General features: G+C 47.6%; 13 protein-coding genes and 24 non-coding genes across 37 annotated transcripts, besides 1 other annotated feature; 28 read left to right on the forward strand and 9 right to left on the reverse strand. All coding sequences in view use genetic code 2, as the record gives it.

The window, feature by feature from the left end:
* On the forward strand, positions 1-68 carry FDY71_mgt01. The gene has a single exon. It is a non-coding gene; the product is annotated as a tRNA-Phe (tRNA).
* Positions 69-1,013, forward strand: FDY71_mgr02. The gene has a single exon. It is a non-coding gene; the product is annotated as a 12S ribosomal RNA (ribosomal RNA).
* On the forward strand, positions 1,014-1,086 carry FDY71_mgt02. The gene has a single exon. It is a non-coding gene; the product is annotated as a tRNA-Val (tRNA).
* Positions 1,087-2,775, forward strand: FDY71_mgr01. Its single transcript has one exon. It is a non-coding gene; the product is annotated as a 16S ribosomal RNA (ribosomal RNA).
* FDY71_mgt03 lies at positions 2,776-2,849 on the forward strand. The gene has a single exon. It is a non-coding gene; the product is annotated as a tRNA-Leu (tRNA).
* ND1 (NADH dehydrogenase subunit 1) lies at positions 2,850-3,824 on the forward strand. Its single transcript has one exon. The coding sequence runs from the start codon at positions 2,850-2,852 to the stop codon at positions 3,822-3,824; it is 975 nt and encodes a 324-aa protein (YP_009630488.1).
* Positions 3,825-3,828: 4 nt separating this feature from the next.
* On the forward strand, positions 3,829-3,898 carry FDY71_mgt04. The gene has a single exon. It is a non-coding gene; the product is annotated as a tRNA-Ile (tRNA).
* Positions 3,898-3,968, reverse strand: FDY71_mgt05. Its single transcript has one exon. It is a non-coding gene; the product is annotated as a tRNA-Gln (tRNA).
* On the forward strand, positions 3,968-4,036 carry FDY71_mgt06. Its single transcript has one exon. It is a non-coding gene; the product is annotated as a tRNA-Met (tRNA).
* ND2 (NADH dehydrogenase subunit 2) lies at positions 4,037-5,082 on the forward strand. Its single transcript has one exon. A coding segment is annotated over exon 1 (1,046 nt).
* Positions 5,083-5,153, forward strand: FDY71_mgt07. Its single transcript has one exon. It is a non-coding gene; the product is annotated as a tRNA-Trp (tRNA).
* A 1-nt stretch (position 5,154) lies between these two features.
* FDY71_mgt08 lies at positions 5,155-5,223 on the reverse strand. Its single transcript has one exon. It is a non-coding gene; the product is annotated as a tRNA-Ala (tRNA).
* Position 5,224: 1 nt separating this feature from the next.
* FDY71_mgt09 lies at positions 5,225-5,297 on the reverse strand. The gene has a single exon. It is a non-coding gene; the product is annotated as a tRNA-Asn (tRNA).
* Positions 5,298-5,335: 38 nt separating this feature from the next.
* FDY71_mgt10 lies at positions 5,336-5,401 on the reverse strand. The gene has a single exon. It is a non-coding gene; the product is annotated as a tRNA-Cys (tRNA).
* Positions 5,402-5,472, reverse strand: FDY71_mgt11. The gene has a single exon. It is a non-coding gene; the product is annotated as a tRNA-Tyr (tRNA).
* Position 5,473: 1 nt separating this feature from the next.
* On the forward strand, positions 5,474-7,024 carry COX1 (cytochrome c oxidase subunit I). Its single transcript has one exon. It carries the CDS (start codon positions 5,474-5,476, stop codon positions 7,022-7,024), a length of 1,551 nt encoding a protein of 516 aa, YP_009630490.1.
* On the reverse strand, positions 7,025-7,095 carry FDY71_mgt12. Its single transcript has one exon. It is a non-coding gene; the product is annotated as a tRNA-Ser (tRNA).
* A 3-nt stretch (positions 7,096-7,098) lies between these two features.
* Positions 7,099-7,170, forward strand: FDY71_mgt13. Its single transcript has one exon. It is a non-coding gene; the product is annotated as a tRNA-Asp (tRNA).
* A 7-nt stretch (positions 7,171-7,177) lies between these two features.
* COX2 (cytochrome c oxidase subunit II) lies at positions 7,178-7,868 on the forward strand. The gene has a single exon. A coding segment is annotated over exon 1 (691 nt).
* Positions 7,869-7,942, forward strand: FDY71_mgt14. The gene has a single exon. It is a non-coding gene; the product is annotated as a tRNA-Lys (tRNA).
* A 1-nt stretch (position 7,943) lies between these two features.
* Positions 7,944-8,111, forward strand: ATP8 (ATP synthase F0 subunit 8). Its single transcript has one exon. The coding sequence runs from the start codon at positions 7,944-7,946 to the stop codon at positions 8,109-8,111; it is 168 nt and encodes a 55-aa protein (YP_009630492.1).
* On the forward strand, positions 8,102-8,785 carry ATP6 (ATP synthase F0 subunit 6). Its single transcript has one exon. The coding sequence runs from the start codon at positions 8,102-8,104 to the stop codon at positions 8,783-8,785; it is 684 nt and encodes a 227-aa protein (YP_009630493.1).
* Positions 8,785-9,569, forward strand: COX3 (cytochrome c oxidase subunit III). The gene has a single exon. A coding segment is annotated over exon 1 (785 nt).
* FDY71_mgt15 lies at positions 9,570-9,640 on the forward strand. The gene has a single exon. It is a non-coding gene; the product is annotated as a tRNA-Gly (tRNA).
* ND3 (NADH dehydrogenase subunit 3) lies at positions 9,641-9,989 on the forward strand. Its single transcript has one exon. A coding segment is annotated over exon 1 (349 nt).
* Positions 9,990-10,058, forward strand: FDY71_mgt16. Its single transcript has one exon. It is a non-coding gene; the product is annotated as a tRNA-Arg (tRNA).
* Positions 10,059-10,355, forward strand: ND4L (NADH dehydrogenase subunit 4L). The gene has a single exon. The coding sequence runs from the start codon at positions 10,059-10,061 to the stop codon at positions 10,353-10,355; it is 297 nt and encodes a 98-aa protein (YP_009630496.1).
* ND4 (NADH dehydrogenase subunit 4) lies at positions 10,349-11,729 on the forward strand. The gene has a single exon. A coding segment is annotated over exon 1 (1,381 nt).
* On the forward strand, positions 11,730-11,798 carry FDY71_mgt17. The gene has a single exon. It is a non-coding gene; the product is annotated as a tRNA-His (tRNA).
* Positions 11,799-11,866, forward strand: FDY71_mgt18. The gene has a single exon. It is a non-coding gene; the product is annotated as a tRNA-Ser (tRNA).
* A 5-nt stretch (positions 11,867-11,871) lies between these two features.
* FDY71_mgt19 lies at positions 11,872-11,944 on the forward strand. The gene has a single exon. It is a non-coding gene; the product is annotated as a tRNA-Leu (tRNA).
* Positions 11,945-13,783, forward strand: ND5 (NADH dehydrogenase subunit 5). Its single transcript has one exon. It carries the CDS (start codon positions 11,945-11,947, stop codon positions 13,781-13,783), a length of 1,839 nt encoding a protein of 612 aa, YP_009630498.1.
* Positions 13,780-14,301, reverse strand: ND6 (NADH dehydrogenase subunit 6). Its single transcript has one exon. The coding sequence runs from the start codon at positions 14,299-14,301 to the stop codon at positions 13,780-13,782; it is 522 nt and encodes a 173-aa protein (YP_009630499.1).
* FDY71_mgt20 lies at positions 14,302-14,370 on the reverse strand. The gene has a single exon. It is a non-coding gene; the product is annotated as a tRNA-Glu (tRNA).
* A 5-nt stretch (positions 14,371-14,375) lies between these two features.
* CYTB (cytochrome b) lies at positions 14,376-15,516 on the forward strand. Its single transcript has one exon. A coding segment is annotated over exon 1 (1,141 nt).
* Positions 15,517-15,588, forward strand: FDY71_mgt21. Its single transcript has one exon. It is a non-coding gene; the product is annotated as a tRNA-Thr (tRNA).
* FDY71_mgt22 lies at positions 15,588-15,657 on the reverse strand. The gene has a single exon. It is a non-coding gene; the product is annotated as a tRNA-Pro (tRNA).
* Positions 15,658-16,539: a D loop (control region).

A 16,539-nucleotide genomic window follows, 5' to 3' on the forward strand; every position in this document is an offset into this window, starting at 1 on the left:
GCTAACGTAGCTTAATTAAAGCATAACACTGAAGATGTTAAGATGAGCCCTAGAAAGCTCCGCAAGCACAAAGGCTTGGTCCTGACTTTACTATCAACTCTAGCTAAATTTACACATGCAAGTATCTGCATCCCCGTGAGAATGCCCTACAGTTCCCTGCCCGGGAACAAGGAGCTGGTATCAGGCACGCCAATGGTAGCCCACGACACCTTGCTTAGCCACACCCCCAAGGGAACTCAGCAGTGACAAACATTAAGCCATAAGTGAAAACTTGACTTAGTTAAAGCTAAGAGGGCCGGTAAAACTCGTGCCAGCCACCGCGGTTATACGAGAGGCCCAAGTTGATATATGCCGGCGTAAAGCGTGGTTAAGACTTATGTACAACTAAAGCCAAACACCTTCAAAGCTGTTATACGCACTCGGAGATAAGAAGATCAATCACGAAAGTGGCTTTACTATCCTGAACCCACGAAAGCTACGACACAAACTGGGATTAGATACCCCACTATGCCTAGCCGTAAACATTGGTAGCATAATACATTTACTACCCGCCTGGGTACTACGAGCATCAGCTTGAAACCCAAAGGACTTGGCGGTGCTTTAGATCCACCTAGAGGAGCCTGTTCTGGAACCGATAACCCCCGTTCAACCTCACCTCCTCTTGTTTTCCCCGCCTATATACCGCCGTCGTCAGCTTACCCTGTGAAGGTTAAATAGTAAGCAAAATTGGCACAGCCTAAAACGTCAGGTCGAGGTGTAGCGTATGGGGAGGGAAGAAATGGGCTACATTTCCTGACGCAGGAAACACGAATGGTGTACTGAAACCTACATCTGAAGGAGGATTTAGCAGTAAGCAGGAACTAGAGCGTCCTGCTGAAACTGGCCCTGAAGCGCGCACACACCGCCCGTCACTCTCCCCAAGCCTACTGACTAAAGTAACTAAAACCTTAAAATCGCGAAGGGGAGGCAAGTCGTAACATGGTAAGTGTACCGGAAGGTGCACTTGGAAAAATCAGAGCGTAGCTAAGATAGAAAAGCATCTCCCTTACACTGAGAAGTCCCCCGTGCGAATCGGAGCGCCCTGATGCCCAACAGCTAGCCCCTAAACCCAGAAACAACAAATCAACATTTATAACCCCTAATACACTAATCTTGTGTAGAACAAACCATTTTTCCCCCTTAGTATGTGCGACAGAAAAGGGACTGTGGAGCAATAGAGAAAGTACCGCAAGGGAACGCTGAAAGAGAAATGAAACAGTCCAGTGAAGCCTAAGAAAGCAGAGATCTAGCCTCGTACCTTTTGCATCATGATTTAGCCAGTGTACCCCAAGCAAAGCGTGCTTTAGTTTGACAACCCGAAACTAAGTGAGCTACTTCAAGACAGCCTGTTAATAGGGCAAACCCGTCTCTGTGGCAAAAGAGTGGGAAGAGCTTTGAGTAGAGGTGACAGACCTACCGAACTTAGTTATAGCTGGTTGCCGGGGAATTGGATAGAAGTTCAGCCTCCCGGATTCTTTATTCACCCAAGTATCACCCCCTTTTGATACCTTTAAGAAGCCGAGAGAGTTAGTCAAAGGGGGTACAGCCCCTTTGAATCAAGATACAACTTTTCCAGGAGGGTAAAGATCATAATTACAGAAGGTACAATATTTGGGTGGGCCTAAAAGCAGCCATCCCCGTAGATAGCGTTAAAGCTCGGATATATTAATACCCTTTTATTCGGATCATCAAATCTCATCCCCCTACTTTTACCCGGCCGTCCCATGCATGCATGGGAGCGACCCTGCTAATATGAGTAATAAGAGAGCTTACGCCTCTCTCCTCGCACACGTGTAAGTCGGAACGGACCCCCCACCGACCCTTAACGGCCCCAAACTAAGAGGGCACTGAGCGACAGACCAAACAACCAGAAGAACACTCAGCAAACAACCGTTAACCCCACACAGGCGTGCCCCCAAGGAAAGACTAAAAGAAAGAGAAGGAACTCGGCAAACACACAAGCCTCGCCTGTTTACCAAAAACATCGCCTCTTGTAAGCTTAAAAATAAGAGGTCCCGCCTGCCCTGTGACTGTAAGTTTAACGGCCGCGGTATTTTGACCGTGCGAAGGTAGCGCAATCACTTGTCTTTTAAATGGAGACCTGTATGAATGGCATAACGAGGGCTTAACTGTCTCCTCTTTTAAGTCAGTGAAATTGATCTCCCCGTGCAGAAGCGGGGATAACAACATAAGACGAGAAGACCCTATGAAGCTTTAGATGTAAGGCAGATCATGTTAAACACTCCTTAATAAGGGACTAAACCAAGTGAGTCCTGTCCTAGTGTCTTTGGTTGGGGCGACCGCGGGGAAAGAGAAAACCCCCACGTGGAACGGGAGTACGCCCTCCTACAACTAAGAGCTGCTGCTCTAGTTAACAGAATTTCTGACCAGCAAGATCCGGCAACGCCGATCAACGGACCGAGTTACTCTAGGGATAACAGCGCAATCCCCTTTTAGAGCCCATATCGACAAGGGGGTTTACGACCTCGATGTTGGATCAGGACATCCTAATGGTGCAGCCGCTATTAAGGGTTCGTTTGTTCAACGATTAAAGTCCTACGTGATCTGAGTTCAGACCGGAGTAATCCAGGTCAGTTTCTATCTATGATATGATCTTTTCTAGTACGAAAGGACCGAGAAGAAGAGGCCTATACCTTGGGTACGCCTCACCCCCACCTAGTGAAAACAACTAAAATAGGCAAGAGGGCATGCCCCCCCTGCCGGAGAGAACGGCATGTTAAGGTGGCAGAGCCCGGCGATTGCGAAAGGCCTAAGCCCTTTCCACAGAGGTTCAACTCCTCTCCTTAACTATGATTTCAATGCTTATTACCCACGTCATTAACCCCCTGGCCTTCATCGTGCCTGTACTTCTGGCTGTTGCCTTTTTAACCCTTCTCGAGCGAAAAGTCCTAGGCTACATGCAGTTACGTAAGGGCCCAAATATTGTAGGCCCTTACGGTCTTTTGCAGCCCATTGCCGATGGCGTGAAGCTCTTCATTAAAGAGCCTGTTCGCCCCTCGACCGCCTCCCCCCTTCTCTTTCTCCTTGCACCAATTCTTGCTCTAACACTAGCCCTCACTCTTTGGGCCCCCATCCCCATGCCATACCCTGTGGTAGACCTCAACCTAGGAGTCCTGTTTCTTCTAGCCTTGTCCAGTTTGGCCGTTTATTCAATCCTGGGCTCAGGGTGAGCCTCCAACTCAAAGTACGCCCTTATTGGTGCCCTGCGGGCGGTGGCTCAGACAATTTCTTATGAGGTTAGCCTGGGACTAATTCTTTTAAACATCATCATTTTTACAGGGGGGTTTACCCTACAAACCTTTAACGTGGCCCAAGAGAGCATCTGATTAATCGTGCCAGCATGGCCCCTTGCCGCCATGTGGTATATCTCCACCCTCGCAGAGACCAATCGCGCCCCCTTTGACTTAACTGAAGGGGAGTCAGAACTAGTCTCCGGGTTTAATGTCGAGTATGCGGGGGGCCCTTTCGCTCTATTTTTCCTGGCAGAATACGCAAATATCTTGCTTATGAATACCCTCTCCGCTACTCTTTTCCTGGGGGCCTCTCACATTCCAACCCTTCCTGAGCTTACTGCCGTGAACCTGATGGCAAAAGCAGCACTCCTTTCAGTCGTGTTCCTTTGAGTTCGGGCCTCTTACCCTCGGTTTCGGTACGATCAGCTTATGCACCTAATTTGAAAAAACTTTCTCCCTCTAACGCTGGCTTTGGTTATCTGACACCTGGCGCTCCCCATTGCATTTGCTGGTTTGCCCCCTCAGCTATAGCCAGGGAGTTGTGCCTGAAGCAAAGGGCCACTTTGATAGAGTGAACCATGGGGGTTAAAGTCCCCCCAACTCCTTAGAAAGAAGGGACTCGAACCCTACCTAAAGAGATCAAAACTCTTAGTGCTTCCACTACACCACTTCCTAGTAAAGTCAGCTAATTAAGCTTTTGGGCCCATACCCCAAACATGTTGGTTAAACTCCTTCCTTTGCTAATGAACCCGTACATCTTAGCCGCCCTTCTCTTTGGTCTAGGCCTAGGCACCACAGTAACATTCGCGAGCTCGCACTGGCTTCTGGCCTGAATGGGGCTTGAAATAAACACTCTCGCCATTATTCCACTGATGGCGCAGCATCACCACCCTCGAGCCGTGGAGGCTACCACTAAGTATTTTCTTACACAAGCCACCGCCGCCGCCATGATTCTTTTTGCCAGCACCACCAATGCATGGTTGACAGGACAATGAGACATCCAACAGATATCCCACCCCCTCCCTATTACCGTGGTTACCGTTGCCCTTGCACTTAAAATTGGCCTTGCACCCGTTCACGCGTGGCTCCCCGAGGTTATGCAAGGACTGGATCTTGTTACCGGGCTCGTCCTCTCCACCTGACAAAAGCTCGCCCCCTTTGCCCTTCTACTCCAACTTCAGCCTGCTAACTCAGCTATTCTTGTTGCCCTCGGCCTAGCCTCCACCCTTGCAGGGGGCTGGGGGGGCCTAAACCAGACCCAGTTGCGTAAAATTCTAGCTTACTCATCCATTGCCCACCTTGGATGAATAATCCTCATTCTCCAGTTCTCCCCATCCCTTACCCTTCTCACCCTGTTGACATATTTTGTCATAACACTCTCAACATTCCTTGTATTTAAATTAAACAAATCAACCAGCATCAACATGCTCGCCACCTCCTGAGCCAAAGCCCCTGCCCTAACAGCCCTAGCCCCTTTGATTCTTCTGTCATTAGGGGGTCTCCCTCCACTTACCGGTTTTATGCCAAAGTGGCTCATTCTTCAAGAACTAGCCAAGCAAGATCTTGCCCCAACGGCAACTCTTGCCGCAATGTCGGCGCTTCTAAGTCTTTACTTCTATCTACGTCTAACCTACGCCATGACCTTAACTATGTCCCCTAACAGTCTTACCGGGACAACCCCCTGACGTCTCCAGCACTTGCAGTTTTCGCTCCCCCTGGCACTTGCAACTGCCACTACTCTTTTGCTACTCCCACTAGCCCCTGCAGTAGTTGCACTGCTCACCCTTTAAGGGACTTAGGTTAGCACAAGACCAAGGGCCTTCAAAGCCCTAAGCGGGAGTGAAAATCTCCCAGCCCCTGATAAGACTTGCGAGATACTACCCCACATCTCCTGCATGCAAAACAGACACTTTAATTAAGCTAAAGCCTTTCTAGGTGGGTAGGCCTCGATCCTACAAGTTCTTAGTTAACAGCTAAGCGCTCAAACCAGCGAGCATCCATCTACCCTTTCCCCCGCCTGTCCGGGGACAAAAGGCGGGGGAAAGCCCCGGCCGACGCTAGCCTGCTCCTTAAGATTTGCAATCTAATGTGTCAAACACCTCGGGGCTTGGTAAGAAGAGGGCTCAAACCTCTGTCAATGGGACTACAATCCACCGCTTAGACACTCAGCCATCCTACCTGTGGCCATCACACGTTGATTCTTCTCGACCAATCACAAAGACATCGGCACCCTTTATCTAGTATTTGGTGCTTGAGCCGGAATAGTAGGCACCGCCCTAAGCTTGCTTATCCGAGCCGAATTAAGCCAACCCGGGGCACTCCTTGGGGACGACCAGATTTATAACGTAATCGTTACAGCCCATGCCTTCGTAATGATTTTCTTTATAGTAATACCAATCATGATTGGGGGTTTCGGAAACTGACTAGTACCTCTCATGATCGGCGCCCCCGACATGGCATTTCCTCGAATAAACAACATGAGCTTTTGACTGCTCCCCCCTTCCTTTCTTTTACTCCTTGCTTCCTCGGGAGTAGAGGCAGGGGCTGGAACCGGGTGAACGGTTTATCCCCCCTTAGCTGGGAATTTAGCACACGCCGGGGCATCCGTTGATTTAACAATTTTTTCTCTACACCTAGCCGGGATTTCTTCGATTCTGGGGGCCATTAATTTTATTACAACCATCATCAACATGAAACCCCCAGCCATCTCCCAATACCAAACACCTTTATTTGTATGGGCTGTACTAATTACTGCTGTCCTCCTTCTCCTTTCCCTTCCCGTGCTTGCCGCAGGTATTACTATGCTCCTAACAGACCGTAACTTAAACACCACCTTCTTTGACCCCGCAGGAGGAGGAGACCCCATTCTTTACCAACACCTGTTCTGGTTCTTTGGACATCCAGAGGTCTACATTCTTATTCTACCCGGCTTTGGAATGATTTCCCACATTGTTGCCTACTACGCAGGCAAGAAAGAGCCTTTCGGCTACATGGGCATGGTCTGAGCCATGATGGCCATTGGTTTACTAGGCTTTATTGTATGGGCCCACCATATGTTTACAGTTGGAATAGACGTGGACACGCGGGCCTACTTTACATCGGCAACTATAATTATTGCCATTCCTACAGGGGTTAAAGTCTTTAGCTGGCTTGCAACCCTTCACGGGGGTTCAATTAAGTGGGAAACCCCACTTCTATGGGCCCTGGGCTTCATTTTTCTCTTTACAGTGGGAGGACTAACTGGAATTGTACTAGCCAACTCCTCACTAGACATTGTTCTCCACGACACCTACTATGTAGTAGCTCACTTCCACTATGTTTTATCAATGGGCGCTGTATTTGCTATTGTCGCCGCCTTTGTCCACTGATTCCCGTTGTTTTCAGGTTATACCCTACATAGCACTTGAACAAAAATCCACTTCGGCATTATATTTACAGGGGTCAACCTAACATTCTTCCCTCAACACTTTCTTGGGCTCGCCGGTATGCCTCGGCGATACTCGGACTACCCGGACGCCTATACTCTTTGGAATACAGTTTCATCAATTGGATCCCTTATCTCATTAGTCGCAGTTATTATGTTCTTATTTATCATTTGAGAAGCCTTTGCCGCCAAACGTGAAGTGCTTGCAGTTGAACTAACCGCAACCAACGTTGAGTGACTACACGGCTGCCCTCCCCCTTACCACACATTTGAAGAGCCTGCATTTGTTCAAGTTCAGTCCAACTAACGAGAAAGGGAGGAGTTGAACCCCCATGGGCTGGTTTCAAGCCAGCTACATAACCGCTCTGTCACTTTCTTCATAAGGTACTAGTAAAATAGCTATTACACTGCCTTGTCAAGGCAGAATTGCGGGTTAGAGCCCCGCGTATCTTGTTTAACAATGGCCCATCCCTCACAACTAGGATTTCAAGATGCAGCTTCACCTGTTATAGAAGAACTTCTTCATTTTCACGACCACGCCCTGATAATCGTATTCCTTATCAGCACTCTAGTACTTTACATTATTGTGGCGATAGTTTCCACCAAACTAACTAACAAGTACATTCTAGATTCTCAGGAAATTGAGATTATTTGAACAGTATTGCCTGCAATTATTCTTATTTTAATTGCCCTCCCCTCTCTTCGCATTCTTTATCTCATAGACGAAATTAATGACCCCCACCTAACAATTAAAGCCCTGGGCCATCAATGATACTGAAGTTACGAGTACACAGACTATGAAGACCTAGGATTTGATTCATATATAATCCCAACCCAAGATCTCACCCCCGGCCAATTTCGTCTTCTAGAGGCTGACCACCGTATAGTAATCCCGGTAGAATCCCCGATTCGTGTTTTAGTCTCCGCCGAAGACGTCCTTCACTCATGAGCAGTGCCCGCCCTAGGGGTAAAAATAGACGCAGTCCCAGGCCGCCTAAACCAAACAGCCTTTATTGCATCCCGGCCGGGAGTTTTCTACGGACAGTGCTCCGAAATTTGCGGTGCCAACCATAGCTTTATGCCTATCGTAGTGGAGGCAGTTCCTCTAGAACACTTTGAAAACTGGTCCTCTCTAATACTTGAAGACGCCTCGCTAAGAAGCTAAATCGGGCCTAGCGTTAGCCTTTTAAGCTAAAGACTGGTGACTCCCAACCACCCCTAGCGACATGCCTCAACTCAACCCCGCACCTTGATTTGCTATTCTAGTATTTACCTGACTAATTTTTTTAGTCATTATTCCCACGAAAATTTTAGCCCACATCTACCCTAATGAGCCGACATCTCAAAGCACGGAAAAACCTAAAGCAGAGCCCTGAACTTGACCATGACACTAAGCTTCTTTGACCAGTTTATGAGCCCCACACTTATAGGAGTACCCCTTATGGCCCTCGCCCTCTCTCTCCCCTGAATCCTCTACCCCACACCCTCCTCTCGCTGGCTAAATAATCGTTTCCTTGCCCTTCAAGGCTGATTTATTAATCGCTTTACTCAACAACTTCTTCTCCCCTTAAACGTCGGAGGCCACAAGTGGGCTGCACTATTAGCATCCTTAATAATCTTCTTAATCACACTTAATATGCTGGGCCTTCTCCCATACACTTTTACACCTACCACTCAACTGTCCCTTAACTTAGGACTAGCAGTCCCCCTTTGACTGGCGACGGTAATTATTGGAATACGTAATCAACCCACACATGCCCTCGGACATCTCCTGCCAGAAGGTACCCCCGGACCCCTTATCCCCGTTCTTATTGTCATCGAAACAATTAGCCTACTTATTCGCCCCCTCGCCCTGGGGGTTCGGCTTACAGCCAATCTTACAGCAGGCCACCTTCTTATTCAACTCATTGCCACCGCCGCCTTCGTATTGCTTCCCCTCATACCAACAGTGGCGATTTTAACATCAGCAGTTCTAATTCTTTTAACCCTCTTAGAAGTTGCTGTAGCTATAATTCAAGCCTATGTGTTTGTCCTTCTCCTAACACTATACCTACAAGAAAACGTCTAATGGCCCATCAAGCACATGCATATCATATAGTTGACCCTAGCCCCTGACCTCTTACGGGCGCCGTAGCCGCCCTGCTAATAACATCCGGTCTTGCAATCTGATTCCACTTTCACTCAACAACACTAATGGGCCTGGGAATAGCCCTCCTTCTCTTAACAATATATCAATGGTGACGCGACATTATCCGAGAAGGAACATTTCAAGGCCACCATACACCCCCCGTACAAAAAGGACTCCGCTACGGAATAATTCTCTTCATTACCTCAGAAGTCTTCTTCTTCCTAGGGTTCTTCTGAGCATTTTACCATTCGAGCTTAGCCCCAACTCCAGAGCTAGGGGGCTGCTGGCCGCCCACAGGAATTACCCCCCTTGACCCCTTCGAAGTACCCCTACTGAACACCGCGGTCCTACTTGCCTCGGGGGTCACCGTTACTTGAGCCCACCACAGTATTATGGAGGGAGAGCGCAAGCAGGCGATTCAATCCCTTGCACTAACAATTCTCCTGGGTTTCTACTTCACGTTTTTACAAGCCATGGAGTACTACGAAGCCCCATTCACCATTGCAGACGGGGTTTATGGCGCCACTTTTTTTGTAGCCACAGGTTTTCACGGACTCCATGTTATTATTGGCTCGACATTTTTAGCCATCTGCCTTCTTCGCCAAGTTCAGTACCACTTCACGTCTGAGCACCATTTTGGGTTTGAAGCAGCCGCCTGATATTGGCACTTCGTAGACGTTGTCTGACTCTTCCTTTATATCTCCATCTACTGATGAGGTTCATAGTCTTTCTAGTATTAAGTAAGTATAAGTGACTTCCAATCACCCGGTCTTGGTTAAAGTCCAAGGAAAGATAATGAATTTAATTACAACTATTGTCCTTATTACCACTATTTTACCGGTTATCCTAGCTCTCGTATCCTTCTGGTTACCTCAAATAACGCCCGACCACGAAAAGCTATCCCCCTACGAATGCGGATTTGACCCCTTGGGGTCAGCCCGTTTACCCTTTTCTCTTCGATTTTTCCTCGTTGCCATTCTATTTCTTCTCTTCGATCTAGAAATCGCCCTCCTGTTACCTCTTCCCTGAGGGGATCAACTTGTAACCCCGTTACTAACATTTTTATGGGCCTCAGCCGTCCTGGCCCTCCTCACCCTCGGCCTAGTCTACGAATGACTTCAAGGCGGCCTAGAATGAGCTGAATAGGTGATTAGTCTAAGAAAAACATTTGATTTCGGCTCAAAAACTTGTGGTTAAAGTCCATAATTGCCTAATGACCCCTGCTCACTTTGCTTTTTCATCCGCCTTTATCCTGGGCCTAACCGGTCTGGCATTTCACCGTACCCACCTTCTTTCCGCCCTTCTGTGCTTAGAGGGGATGATACTTTCCTTGTTTATTGCTCTGTCCCTGTGAACCCTACAGCTAGACTCTACAAACTTCTCAGCAGCCCCCATGCTTCTACTAGCATTCTCAGCCTGTGAAGCAAGCGCAGGACTTGCCCTCCTGGTAGCAACTGCCCGGACCCACGGGACCGACCGACTTCAGAGCCTCAACCTCTTACAATGCTAAAAATTCTTATTCCAACCCTTATGCTCGTCCCCACTGCTTGGGCCGCCCCCGCTAAGTGACTCTGGCCAACAACCCTTGCTCATAGTCTAATTATTGCACTAGCAAGCTTGACTTGGTTAAAGAACACATCCGAAACTGGCTGGACAAGTTTAGGCCTCTACATGGCAACAGACCCCCTCTCTACGCCCCTTCTTGTTCTGACTTGCTGGCTTTTGCCACTCATAATCCTTGCAAGCCAAAACCACACAGCTTCAGAGCCCCTAAACCGCCAACGAATATATATTACACTTATAACCTCTCTTCAGTTTTTCCTTATTTTAGCCTTCAGTGCTACCGAAGTAATCATATTTTACATCATATTTGAAGCCACCCTGATCCCCACCCTAATTATTATTACCCGCTGAGGTAACCAGGCAGAGCGGCTCAGCGCAGGCGTATATTTTCTCTTTTATACCTTAGCAGGATCACTCCCTTTACTGGTTGCCCTTCTTATTCTACAGAATAACACCGGTACCCTTTCATTACTTACCCTTCAATTCTCAGACCCCTTTCAACTTACCTCCTTAGCAGATAAGCTCTGGTGAGCCGGGTGTCTTCTAGCCTTCCTAGTAAAGATGCCTCTATACGGGGTACACCTCTGACTGCCCAAGGCCCACGTGGAAGCGCCCGTTGCAGGTTCAATAATCCTTGCAGCGGTTCTTCTTAAACTAGGGGGTTACGGGATAATACGGGTTGTTGCTATACTCGAGCCCCTAACTAAAGACCTTAGCTACCCATTTATTATTTTCGCATTGTGAGGGGTAATTATGACGGGGTCCATTTGCTTACGTCAAACAGACCTAAAATCCCTTATTGCCTATTCCTCCGTTAGTCACATGGGCTTGGTCGTCGGGGGAATTCTTATTCAGACCCCCTGAGGATTCTCGGGAGCTCTTATTCTAATAATTGCTCACGGATTGACCTCTTCTGCCCTTTTCTGCCTGGCTAATACTAACTACGAGCGCACCCACAGCCGAACCATACTCTTGGCTCGAGGCCTGCAGGTAGTCTTACCCCTAATGACAGCCTGATGATTTATCGCCAGCTTGGCCAACCTAGCCCTTCCTCCACTACCCAACCTAATGGGGGAGCTGATAATTGTCACCTCTTTATTCAACTGGTCTTGATGAACCCTTGCATTAACAGGAGCAGGTATACTTATTACCGCAAGCTACTCCCTCTATATGTTTCTCATAACCCAACGAGGGCCCATCCCTTCCCATCTTGTTGCCTTAGACCCATCCCACTCTCGAGAGCATTTGCTCATAGCCCTCCACCTATTACCGCTGGTTCTCCTCGTGCTTAAGCCGGAACTAATCTGAGGGTGAGCATACTGTAGATATAGTTTAACGAAAATATTAGATTGTGATTCTAAAGACAGGGGTTAAAACCCCCTTATCCACCGAGAGAGGCTCGCCAGCAACGGAGACTGCTAATCTACGCGACCTTGGTTGAACCCCAGGGCTCACTCGCCCTCGCTTCTAAAGGATAACAGCTCATCCGTTGGTCTTAGGAACCAAAAACTCTTGGTGCAAATCCAAGTAGTAGCTATGCACCCTACCTCCCTTATAATGACCTCGAGCTTAATTGTTATTTTTACACTGCTGGCATTCCCTATCTTTACTACACTAACCCCTGACCCCCGAAAACATGACTGAGCCCTTTCCCACGTTAAAACCGCAGTTAAACTGGCTTTTCTGGTTAGCTTGCTACCTCTTTTTCTATTTATCAATGAAGGGGCAGAGACAATTATCACCTCGTGAAACTGGATTAACACCCTTGTTTTTGATATTAATATTAGTTTCAAGTTTGACCACTATTCTATTATCTTTACCCCTGTTGCCCTCTATGTAACCTGATCTATTTTAGAATTCGCCTCTTGATATATGCATACCGACCCCTTCATGAACCGGTTCTTCAAGTATCTTTTGACTTTTCTTATTGCTATAATTATTCTAGTTACAGCAAATAACCTCTTTCAACTTTTTATTGGGTGAGAAGGCGTCGGTATCATGTCTTTCCTTCTCATTGGTTGGTGATACGGGCGGACAGATGCAAATACAGCAGCCCTCCAGGCAGTCGTATACAACCGCGTTGGAGATGTCGGACTAATCTTTGCCATGGCATGGATGGCCACCAATCTCAACTCCTGAGAAATGCAACAACTGTTTGTGGCGGCCAAGGACTTTGACCTCACTTTCCCCCTTCTAGGGCTAATTGTTGCAGCCACGGGAAAATCCGCCCAGTTCGGACTCCACCCGTGGCTCCCCTCTGCCATAGAGGGTCCTACGCCGGTCTCTGCCCTACTGCATTCAAGCACAATAGTAGTCGCGGGCATCTTCCTACTAATTCGAATAAGTCCCCTATTGGCAGAAAATCCAACCGCCCTTACTGTCTGCCTCTGCCTAGGCGCCCTCACAACCCTGTTTACAGCTACCTGCGCCCTAACACAAAACGATATCAAGAAAATTGTGGCATTCTCAACATCAAGTCAGCTGGGCTTAATAATGGTAACCCTCGGACTTAATCAGCCACAACTAGCTTTCCTCCATATTTGTACTCACGCTTTCTTCAAAGCAATGCTTTTTCTCTGCTCTGGCTCAATCATTCATAGCCTAAACGACGAGCAAGATGTTCGCAAGATAGGAGGCATACACCACCTCACCCCCTTCACCTCTTCATGCCTAACTATTGGTAGCCTAGCTCTTACTGGCACTCCTTTCTTGGCAGGTTTTTTCTCAAAAGACGCCATCATTGAGGCGTTAAACACATCCTACTTGAACGCCTGGGCCCTCATCCTGACTCTCTTGGCCACTTCCTTTACCGCCATTTATAGCCTGCGTGTTGTATATTTTGTGTCTATGGGTTACCCTCGATTCAGCCCCCTCTCCCCAATTAATGAAAACAACCCGGCGGTCATCAACCCCATCAAGCGACTAGCCTGAGGCAGCATCGTCGCCGGCTTTCTGATTTCCTCAAACATCCTCCCTCTAAAAACACCTGTCATAACAATAACCCCCCTACTTAAAATTGCCGCACTCATCGTTACGATTGGAGGCTTGCTGCTCGCCCTAGAGTTGGCCTCCCTTACAAATAAGCAGTTTAAACCCACCCCCCGTTTAACCCCCCATCATTTTTCTAACATACTAGGGTTCTTCCCTACAATCGTCCATCGGGTTTCCCCAAAACTCAACTTGGTCCTAGGCCAAACAATTGCAAGCCAAATAGTTGACCAAACGTGACTAGAGAAGTCCGGCCCCAAAGCCATGGCCACTCTTAACACTCCCCTCATCACAACTACAAGTAACACGCAACAGGGGATGATAAAGACTTACCTCTCCCTCTTCCTTTTAACCCTAGCTCTTGCCACCCTGGTATTTGCTAATTAAACGGCCCGCAATGTCCCACGACTGAGCCCCCGAGTCAGCTCTAGCACAACAAAGAGTGTTAACAATAGCACTCAAGCGCTAATAATCAGCATCCCTCCCCCCGCTGAATATATCAACGCCACCCCACCAATATCCCCCCGGAAAACAGAAAGTTCGTCAAGCTCATCCCCCGGCACTCACGAAAACTCGTACCACTCCCCTCAGAATTTACTTGAAATAAGCACCACACCCAATACATAAGCGGCCATATAAGCAGCAACAGGGCGGCTTCCTCAAGTCTCAGGGTAAGGCTCAGCAGCAAGAGCTGCTGAGTACGCGAACACAACCAGCATTCCCCCCAAGTAGATTAAAAACAGGACTAAGGATAGAAAAGGCCCACCATAATTGATTAACACCCCGCACCCCATACCTGCTACCACCACTAAACCTAGAGCGGCAAAATAAGGGGAGGGATTAGAAGCTACTGCGACTAACCCTAACACTAACCCTAGTAAAAACAAAGACATAATATAGGTCATGATTCCTGCCAGGATTTTAACCAGGACTAATGGCTTGAAAAACCACCGTTGTTATTCAACTACAAGAACCTCTAATGGCAAGCCTCCGAAAAACCCACCCCCTACTAAAAATTGCAAACAATGCACTTGTTGATCTTCCTGCCCCCTCAAATATTTCGGTATGATGGAACTTTGGTTCCCTTCTGGGCCTTTGTTTAATCACCCAGATCCTTACCGGTCTGTTTCTAGCTATGCACTATACCGCGGACATCGCCACGGCCTTTTCGTCTGTCGCCCATATCTGCCGGGACGTGAACTACGGCTGACTTATTCGCAACCTCCATGCCAACGGAGCATCCTTTTTCTTTATCTGCATTTACCTTCACATTGGACGGGGCCTATACTATGGCTCCTACCTCTATAAAGAAACTTGAAACATTGGAGTAGTTCTTCTTCTATTAGTGATGATAACCGCTTTTGTTGGCTATGTTCTGCCCTGAGGACAAATGTCCTTCTGAGGCGCAACGGTAATTACGAACCTCTTGTCTGCAGTGCCTTATATTGGTAACACCCTCGTTCAGTGAATCTGAGGAGGCTTCTCCGTAGACAATGCCACCCTCACCCGCTTTTTCGCCTTCCATTTCCTTTTCCCCTTTGTGATTGCGGGTGCCACTCTCATTCACCTCCTTTTCCTCCATGAGACGGGCTCAAATAATCCCCTAGGACTAAATTCGGACGCTGACAAGGTGTCTTTCCACCCCTACTTCTCCTACAAGGACCTTCTGGGCTTTGCCGTACTTCTCATTGCTCTGACAACCTTAGCTCTCTTTTCCCCGAATCTCCTGGGCGATCCTGACAACTTTACCCCAGCAAACCCGCTCGTGACGCCACCCCACATTAAGCCTGAGTGATATTTCCTGTTTGCTTACGCAATTCTACGTTCCATCCCTAACAAACTGGGGGGAGTCTTGGCTCTCCTCGCCTCAATTCTCGTGCTAATATTGGTCCCTATTCTTCACACATCCAAACAGCGAGGAGTTACTTTCCGGCCCCTCTCCCAACTCCTTTTCTGGACATTGATTGCAGACGTTGCCATCCTCACTTGAATCGGAGGAATGCCAGTCGAACATCCCTTTATTATCATTGGCCAAGTCGCCTCTTTCCTCTACTTCTCCCTATTTCTTGTTCTCGCCCCACTGGCCGGATGAGCCGAGAATAAAGCCCTCGAATGAGCCTGCAGTGGTAGCTCAGCGCCAGAGCGCCGGTCTTGTAAACCGGCCGCCGGAGGTTAAAATCCTCCCCCCTGCTCAAAGAAAGGAGATTCTAACTCCCACCCCTAGCTCCCAAAGCTAGGATTCTAAGCTAAACTATTCTTTGCAAAAGTTTGCAGCGATTTCATTAGCACTTGAAAGCACTTATGCGCTTAAATACACGTATGTATAAACACCATACATTTATATTAACCATATAAGGGGCATTCAAGTACATATATGTAATTTCAACATATCTAGGTATAACACATTCATATATCACCATTACACTAAGGGTTACATAAAGCATATACTGATTTATCTAACAAATTATTAAATCTTGGACAGGCGAAATTTAAGATCGAACAAATATACTCATAAGTTAAGATATACGTTTACCCAACATCTCGTCATACCTCAAAATCTTAATGTAATAAGAGAGTAGCATCAGTTGATAGCTTGCTTCTATCGGTTATTGAAGGTGAGGGACAAGTATTCGTGGGGGTCGCACACGGTGAACTATTCCTGGCATTTGGTTCCTACTTCAGGGCCATTGATTGATGTTATCCCTCATACTTTCATCGACGCTTACATAAGTTAATGGTGGAGTACATACTCCTCGTTACCCCCCAAGCCGGGCGTTCTCTCCATCGCGCATTTGGTTTTTTTTTTCTATTTCCTTTCAACTTGCATTTCAGAGTGCACACGGGAATAACAGACAAGGGTGTACATTTTTCTTGCCGGCAGGCGCATAGTATGAGTGATGGAAAGATTTTATACAAAGAACCACATATTAGGATATCATGTGCATAAGTGGTGGTAATTTCTCCTAACTTCCCTAAGAGACCCCCCTCTGGGATTCTTACGGTTTCTTTGCGTAAACCCCCCCACCCCCTTAACTCCTGGGATAGCTATCATTCCTGCAAACCCCCCGGAAACAGGAAAGCCTCTAGAAGTATTTTTTGGGGATCCAATTTGCATCTATTTACATTATTAAAATAATGTGCAT

This window comes from Etheostoma spectabile, mitochondrion, assembly GCF_008692095.1.
Source record: "Etheostoma spectabile mitochondrion, complete genome".
In the NCBI taxonomy this organism is placed as follows: domain Eukaryota; kingdom Metazoa; phylum Chordata; class Actinopteri; order Perciformes; family Percidae; genus Etheostoma; species Etheostoma spectabile.